The following is a 9,223-nucleotide window of genomic DNA, read 5'->3' on the forward strand; positions in this document are numbered from 1 at the left end:
AAAGTCACAACTACGGAAAGTAAAGATGCAGTTGTGAGAAACAGTCCAAACGTAAGGTCACGTTGTGAGATGTCAAGTCACAATTTGAGATATAAAGTCACAGTTCACCAATCAAGTGAAATAAAGTTGAAATTCAAAGATGTAAAGTTGCAATGACAAATAAAGTTGCAAAGGCAAGAAATAGTTAGCAAAGGTGAGATATAAGGATATACATTGTGATAGGGTGACCATACGTCCTCTTTTTCCAGGTCATGTCCGGCCGGGATTTCGAGATCGCCCAAAATATCCGGGATTCGGCTTTTGCTTTCTACAGTCACCATTCATTATGTTTACATTATTACATTATTTGACACTGACACGTACATGCCAGCTTTGCAGGTCATGCATTCTGCTTCACACGGATCCCGATCGAGACGAAAACACAGGAATTTTCTTAGCAACCGATCACTTGTTTAGCGTTCATGTAAACACTACATTCAGATTCACCAATCGGAATTAATTCAGTCCTATTGAATCAAAAGGTGTGCATGTAAACAAAATGAATGGCGACGAGAAAGCAAAAGCCGAATCCCGGATATTTTGGGCGATCTCGAAATCCCGGCCGGACATGACCTGGAAAAAGAGGACGTATGGTCACCCTACATTGTGATATCAAGTCTCATTGTACGTTATAAAGATCCAATTACAAGTAATTAAGTAGATTTAAGGTCATGTTGTGAGATAAAAATACACAATTATGAGAAATTAAGTCTTAATTCTGAGATAATTCTGAAATAAAGCCACAAAAACTTTAACTCTGTGGCGGAAACAGGATCCCATAGTTTATGAAACAAGCACTAATATTTTTTTAGAAGTATGAAAAGATTAAAAATAAAGAAGCCCAAGAACAAACAAACAGTAATGGTCTGATTGTAATTTCTTTGTTTTAATATCTTATAAAATATGTACACTAGTTGACAGTGAATGTTTATTCTTTCTGTACCTCTCAAAACACTTTAGTACTGATGTGACATGACCTTTGCTTTAACATAAAGTCATTAGACTGTTATATTGGTATTGCAATGCAGAGACGATGGAGTGTGTGTGTGATCTAACAATCATAACTGTTCCATGCAAGCCGTTTAGTGTTCCGAGGTCCTGTTCCACTTCTGTGGAAACTGTAATGATTGCTGTTATCAGATCAACACAACAATCATTAAGCTCCATTTTCCTAGGAGTCGAAGACCGCAGTGGACCTCTTCTTCCTACGTTATATCATGTTGGGATCTACAAAGTTTCTCTTTCATGTGAAATACTTTAGTGGAACGGTGACTGGGCTTAGTTTGTAACATTTCTTAAAAGACTTACAGCTTCTGATTGTAGAAATACATAAACTTCACATTTGTTCCAATCTTTGGAACACTTATCCGCATTGGTCATTCGCATTTGCTGTTCAGGAGGCTTTTCTCTTATTCTTGTGGGTGAGAGATTTATTGACCACATCACCTACTAGGATCTGCACTTCCCTTCTTTGCAACAGTTTCACCACCTTTAATCTTCAGAGAGTCTAACAGGTTCTTTATTCTTGAACTAGCTGGTTCCAGTTTTCTCTTCCTGCGACTTTTCACCCCTGCTCCTGAGGTGACTGAAGGAAGGAGAAGTGCAGAGAACCCCCACGGCGAAACCGTCTCAGCCGATTGGCTAGAACTTCGGTTAAGAATTTCGCTTTTCTGAAAAAGCCAAGCACTTTCTTGACAAAGTTTCACGAAGCGTTCAAGTTGCGTTGCATTAACGTTTTTGCTAACGTTTAGAGTGGTTTCAAATGGATTCTGGATGTACAAAGCTGTTGTTTCCGGTTTGGTCTGCTCCTTTCCCTGGTGAAAGGGATATAAAGCAGGATATTTAAGTCTTCAGACACTTAAACACACACAGTGCATGCACAGACAGAATTAACAACAGCTGCATCAGCATTTTCACACAAATTGTTATCCTGATGATATAATTTGCAACACGAAAAAAAAAACACAAAACAGAAACATTTTCACTAATGGTCAGACTTCTGGACCCCACATCTAACTGTGTCCACTGCAGTCCCAGACACGTTATTTTGACTATATATACACTGCCCTCTGGTGGCCGTTAGTGGAGGTTCCGCTAAGACGTCATCAGTGTCCTTTGGGAGTTTGCGCATGCATGCACGTGTCATCGGTGGATGACTCACCTTCCTAATATTGATCGATGCCTTGTTGAAGGGAAAATTGCCATAAAACTCGAAGAATTCCTGCAACAGTTTCGCTGTGCAAGAAAAAATTAAAACAACTGAAAAATTAACAGCATACATTTTTTATGTCATTAACAATCAGTACAAATTTAATGCATTACAAAAATGCATAACAGAAATGAGCCATCTGTCCAAGGGTGAAAAGGTAAAACCTTTAATTATGAAAACAATCGTATGCACTCACCTGATGTGTCTGTGTTCTTCTGCAGTGTAATCTTGCTGAGGTCACTGACAATAGTGCAGTCATTACCCTCAATGACACACTTATCCGATAGTCCTGGAAAGTGCACACACAAAACATAAATATAACGCGAGTGGCCTTCCATATAGAAATTGACTATTATTATTGTGGCATCAGTGTTCTTGACCCTGGAAGACAATAAACAATAATTGAGTGTGTGTGTAGAAAGTCGACTCAGGGGAGAGAGAGAGAGAGAGAGAGAGAGAGAGAGAGAGAGAGAGAGAGAGAGAGAGAGAGAGAGAGAGAGAGAGAGAGAGAGAGAGAGAGAGAGAGAGAGAGAGAGAGAGAGAGAGAGAGAGAGAGAGAGAGAGAGAGAGAGAGAGAGAGAGAGGGAGGGAGGGAGGGAGGGAGGGAGGGAGAGAGGGAGGGAGAGAGAGAGGAGAGAGAGAGAGAGAGAGAGAGAGAGAGAGAGAGAGAGAGAGAGAGAGAGAGAGAGAGAGAGAGAGAGAGAGAGAGAGAGAGAGAGAGAGAGAGAGAGAGAGAGAGAGAGAGAGAGGAGGGAGGGAGGGAGAGAGAGAGAGAGAGAGAGAGAGAGAGAGAATATAAAGGGGAAAGCTGTGCCACTTCAAATGTTCTCTAATTATATTTCAAGATGGATATATCATAGGGACATAATATGTATCTTCTAAAAAAAAAAAGTGGTCCAGTTACACAAAATATTAATTTGTAAATTAAAATAATAATAAAAAAACAGAAAAGATGCACAATCCTATGTGTCTTAGTATGCAGCGTATACTTGTTAAATTGAAGTATTAATTAAATAAAACTGATCCCTTACTCTTACCGACCCCAAACTTTTAAAGTGTATGGTCACATGATAAAATGTATACAGTTTTCTAGAATAGCGGGGCACCACAGATTACCCACGAACACATCTTACCCCACTGTCCTCTATAAATGTAAAACACCAACACTGGAGCAGAGGGGGCAAAAATTGCTCAAACGTTTTTGATTGAGTTCTGATCGTTTCACACTCTGTTTTCTCTGAATCTGAGCATAGTTGAGCCAAACTCATGTGTCACAGGGCAGATCATCATAGCTCAATTTTGACCAAATGTGTAGGTACTGTTCTCGCCTCTATGTGGCAGTATAGTACAAAAGAGAACTGCAGAAAAGCATATCTGTCAAAGTACAATTGTGTATACCTGCCAGTTCCGTCAGTCGGTCCAGTGTGGGCAGTATGGGAGGACTCCTCTGCTGTAGAAAGAACACTACCAGGACCGTTAAAGAGAAGTTGGTGATCCAGGCTCCTGGAATACTGCTTGTGATGCTATGAACCCGAGCCCAGTACCGAACACTGAACACCAGGTGCCGAACACGAGGGTCCAGCTGCCCGTAGATAAACAGCAGTTCTGAACTCTTCATCGCCACCCTGCACACAACACAGAGCATTACATTAAACAGAATACACATACCTTGATAAACATGTCAGGGCAATTTAAAATGATGGCACATCTTAAAAAAAAAAAAAAAAAAAAGGTTATCATTTCAGTCTGTGTTGCTGTGGGGAATCAATCAATTCCAAATGGACAGAATCATTTTTTCTTGTTCGAGAAGCTGTTTCACTTGTATATACACGTCACAACAGGAAAGAAAAGGCTATCGCAACTTGTTTAATGTTTAATTTAAGGTGGAGTTTAGGGAAACCAAAAAAGTTAAAAATGTGCAAAATCATTATATTTTGCAGTTCTATCTGGTGTTATATAGCTTTATATAATACAACTTTATATATAACTTTTATAATAATATTTAACAAAGATAAACAAAAACCTTTAATAATAATAACAATAAATGCATTTCATGTTCACCAGTCAATCTGTACACAATAGAATCCTCTTAAATCATTCAAGGACAAATACATTTCTGGGTTTCTCATTATGCACATATGGGTGTACAATATACACATCTGGGAATACCCCTCTCTAACCCACAGGGGACACAGTACAACAAAAAGAGCTGAGCAGGTTTCTGTGCATTACTGGTGTGTCACCTTCTAAAAGGAGTCATCATGGTGGTGACATTTGGTTTGGGGAAGTGTGAATAGGAGTGAGAAAATAAACTTCATGTCAACATAGCATGGCATGGCATTAAGCAGACAGCACAACAAAAATGTAAAAATGACCTATTGTTGGCAGTGAGATCACACTGAAAGCCAGAGGGTTGGTGAGAAAAGCGGACAAGAGGACATCGAGCTTGGAGAACGTTCTGGACTCCCACACATCCAGGGCCGAACTGGTCTACGCATTTCCCAATGACTGAGAGGATGCTCTGGGTCACAGCCCGCTCTGAGGCCCCTCTCTTCACCTGGTACTCCAGGGACAGTCCCGAGCCCTGTTTAAAACATGACGGCATAATAAATCAACTAAGAAAAATGGCATCGCTATTGCTCTAAACTTAATTAACTGTAGAAATTCAATTTTAATTGTAAAATGTAAAGCTTAAAGGAATGGTATGTAAGCTTGTTTCCGCCACTGAATAAAAAATAAATAAAAAAGTAATTGAATTAAAAAGAATTTATGTCTCACAATTTTGAGAAAAAAAAGTCTAAATTGTGAGATGTAAACTCGTAATTGCGAGAAATTTTGTTATTGAAACAAGTCACAATTGCCTTTTTATATTCTGTGGCAGAAACAAGATTCCATAGAATGAGAAAATTCATCTAAAAAAGGAAAATTCATTATTTATTCAAATTTACACTTAATGAAAGCTCATAAAATTAGGTCTTTCAAATATCTACTTTTTGTTCCATGGAATAATAAAATAAAATAAAAACATTGGTTACACTTTATTTTAAGGTGTCATTGTTACAGTGTAATTATATATTTAAGTACAGAGTAATATTAATTAACTACATGTACTTACTATAGGGTTAGGGTAGGATTAGGATTTGGTTGAGGGTTAGTTGCATGTAATTATGCATAATTTACTGTTATTACTATGGTAAGTACATGTAACATATGTAACAAGGACACTATAAAATAAAGTGTTACCAAAACATTTATATAAATAATTAAGGGAACAAAAACATTAACTGAAATTTCCACTCAAATACTTCAAGTATCTTGTATTTTAAAACAAATACTTACATATTAAAAGAGTAAAAGGACAGTTCGCCAAAAAAATGAAATGTTTTTTGTCCATTCAGTGGAAATCAGAGGTAAACTAACTGTTGGTAAACTAATTTTAAAAACTAATATAAAACGATTTGGTTACCAACATTCTTCAAAATATCTTCTTTTGTGTTCCATGGAAGAAAAGAAAGAAAATCAAACCGGTTTGGAACGACAAGAGGGTGAGGAAATGATGACAGTATTTTCAGTGCTGATGACCTTTTCCTTTTCGATTCAATCTACTTAACCGAAGCCCTCATCACTGACCTTTTTCTGGCTTGTTGCATAGATGCCATCGAGGTCCAGAATCATGTCGACATCACAGCCCAGTTTGCCGAAGCCGTTGACAGTGGAACCGAAAGGCCTGATGATGCATTCTGGGAAATATGCTCCAGCAATGTCTCCAAGCAGAGAGCAAACGAGGAAGCGCAGACTGATGTTCTCTTCGGTGAGCTGTAAGGCCTCTGTCAGACACTGCAGTTGCTCATCTATCTGTGGAATGAAGAAATGAAGAGCATTACGTAAATGCTGAAAACTTCTGCATCTCCCATTCCAGTATTCATTCTCTTCCATGAGCCTAATCATAAGTCTTGGTAAAAAAAATATATATATATTCCCCTGGGAAGACTTACACTGTCCTTTTCCGAGAGCAGTTGGCTGATGTCTCCAATGGATGGAGGGGATTGCTCTTGGAAAGTTGGCATGGGTTGGTTGTTCATTTGACTGCCTGGCCATTTCAATGACAGCAGACGTGATTTGAAAGGCACTGCAGCTTCATGTTCAACAGCTGGTAAGTTAGTGCTCTCCTTCAATGAGGAGATGCTCTCTTCACTGGAGAATTCAACTACTGCATATGTTCCCTACGGACACAGAATCAATCATAAACACAGTTCAGTCAAAGTGTCAGATCTAGTTAAGTGTCTAGATCTAGATATAATATTACTTGATGTAGTTTTGCCACACTTAACGTACGTAGCTACTGTAGAAGAAATGCTTGTTGATTGTCCCGTGTTTAGACAGGTAATCTAAAAACTTATTTTCGTTGAACTTAGGCGGACAGCTGATCAAGACCGATCTTTCAGCTTGTTCTCTTCTCTCCTCCTGGATTGCTTGAAATGTTTTATTCCCCTTGGCTTTCGTGAATAAAACGAAAGTGAAGCAAGTGGAAAGAAGCATTTAATTAGTGTGGTGTGATCAAGCAAACACATTCAAATTGCATCAGGGTGTTTACCACGAGAAGACAACCTGGTATTTCTTTTTAATGACAGATGAAAGCATGAATACGTTTCACATCTGTCATTCTCAATACCTAATTGAGATTTTTTGGTAAATGTCATGCCTATAGATCTACAGAAACAGTGTTACCGGTGTTGTTCCCTGCCTGGGATTTGATTGCTGATATAGTTGAAGTGAGTCTTCTTTGAGTTTGAGTTTCCAATCCTAGATAAAACCTATCAAACCCCCCTAAACTCCTGAAACGTAACCTACACACGCCAAAGGAGGCCGCCATTGTTGATTTGAGGCGGGCGCATGCGTAGACACTGACTCTACGGTGGCTATGAATGGACATGCAGTGCTGCATTTCGAGTTTGGAAAACCCCGAAATATCCCAGCCAGGAGATTGAAAAAATTGTAAATACCGACTTGAAAAAATATTGTTGGAGATTTAGATTATTTCCTGTGACTCGAACATTTCGAATTTGATCATCAAAAGATTTCTGCAAGTTTACATTACAAACACAAACGATTCGTTTAGATTCTGCAAGTTTACAAATTCTGAGGGACAACTTCAGCAAAGGAAAAAAAAATATATATATATATATATAAAAAAAAAAGATGTTTACGCAATAATAAACTGCAATTTCAGAGTTGGATCTGTTTGTTTGTGTTTCATATTAATATAACATTATGTAAAATGTCCAACTGTTTACGAATCAAAATCCGGACATACTGTGATGATGCATGAATTATCATGTTAGACTAGTGTAATGTAGTAATGTAATAGCCAGTGTTAGCAGTGCAGCATCTATAGAGCCCGAATTTGCTTTTATATAAGTTAACCTTGTTAACGTTACTTTACGACCTGCAACATTTCATGACTGCACACTTATAACGTTACTTTACTGTAAACGTTACTTTATTCCCTAGTCAAAGGCAAGGCATTAAAGCCAAGCCTTGTGATTTTAAGGCATTTTTTTTTGGCAAAACCATCCCCAGGAATGTTAAACATCAGGCACCCAGCACTGGCTCGGTTGGTAAAATTGACCACGCAACAACTTTTTGGCATTTTTTGACATAGCGACAACACCACCACTATGCTATAGCCTAAACCCTTTACTCCGGTACGAAGACCGCGGGTCTTTTGCCTCCAAGTTGCGTGCGCAAGCAGTGATGACGTCGCCGAGAAATCTATGTATATATCAATATATCTTTGTGGGCCCCCTCTTCACCAAGGACCCCTGTTACTCAGTTCCACTATTACCCCCTGTCTGACGCCCCTGTATATATATATACATTACATATACAGTACAGGTCAAAAGTTTGGAAACATTAGCCTACATTTTTTTATATTTTTGAAAGAAGTCTCTAATGCTTATCAAGGCTGCGTTTATTTGATCAAAAATACAGAAAAAAACAGTAATATTGTGAAATATTATTACAACTTAAAATAATAGTTTTCTATTTGAATATACTTTAAAAAATAATTTATTCCTGTGATGCAAAGCTGAATTTTCAGCATCATTACTCCAGTCTTCAGTGTCACATGTGACATCTATCACATTATCCTTTAGAAATCATTCTAATATTCTGATTTATTATGAGTGTTGGAAACAGTTCTGCTGCCTAATATATTTGATGAATAAAAGGTTAAAAAGAACTGCATTTATTCAAAATAAAAAAATATTTTCTAATAATATAAATCTTCTTTACTATCACTTTTTTTATCAATTTAACACATCCTTGCTGAATAAAAGTATTGATTTATTTCAAAAAAAGAAAGAAAAAAATTACTGACCCCAAATTACTGACCAGTTCTATTTTTAAAAAATGTGCTTCTTTTTTTTTTTTTTTTTTTTTTTACTTTTTATTCATCAAAGTATCAAAAGTATCACAGGTTATGAAAAAATATTAAGCAGCAGAACTGTTTCCAACTTTGATAATGAATCATCATATTAATGATTTCTAAAGGATCATGTGATAGACTGGAATAATGATCCTGAAAATTCAGCTTTGCATCACAGAAATAAATGATCATATAAAGTATAATAAATTGAAAACCAATTATTTTAAATTGTAATAATATATCACAATATTACATTTTTTTCTGTATTTTTGATCAAATAAATGCAGGCTTGATGAGCAGAAGAAACTTCTTTCAAAAACATTAAAAATAGTAATGTGTCCAAACTTTTGACCTGTACTTTACATTACAACATTACATATACATAGGCTATGGCACTTAAAATGTTCAACCAATATATATATATATATATATATATATATATATATATATATATATATACATATTGGTTGTACATTTTAAGTGCCATATAGCCTATGTATATGTAATGTTGTTTCTACCATATGAAATGTACAGTTTGTGCATACAGT

General features: G+C 36.9%; 1 protein-coding gene across 1 annotated transcript; it reads right to left on the reverse strand.

Annotated features, from left to right (window-relative positions):
- Positions 1-670: 670 nt before the first annotated feature.
- Positions 671-7,181, reverse strand: mtpap (mitochondrial poly(A) polymerase; the record flags this gene model as incomplete). Its single annotated transcript, XM_081392205.1, has 9 exons — positions 671-1,853; positions 2,201-2,274; positions 2,445-2,537; positions 3,647-3,873; positions 4,624-4,832; positions 5,879-6,103; positions 6,244-6,471; positions 6,584-6,744; positions 6,977-7,181. 9 exons carry the CDS (start codon positions 7,179-7,181, stop codon positions 1,482-1,484), a joined length of 1,794 nt encoding a protein of 597 aa, XP_081248331.1. The 3' UTR covers positions 671-1,481.
- Between the last annotated feature and the right edge of the window lie 2,042 nt (positions 7,182-9,223).

Source organism: Scardinius erythrophthalmus, assembly GCF_964197995.2.
Source record: "Scardinius erythrophthalmus genome assembly, chromosome: 18".
In the NCBI taxonomy this organism is placed as follows: Eukaryota; Metazoa; Chordata; class Actinopteri; order Cypriniformes; family Leuciscidae; genus Scardinius; species Scardinius erythrophthalmus.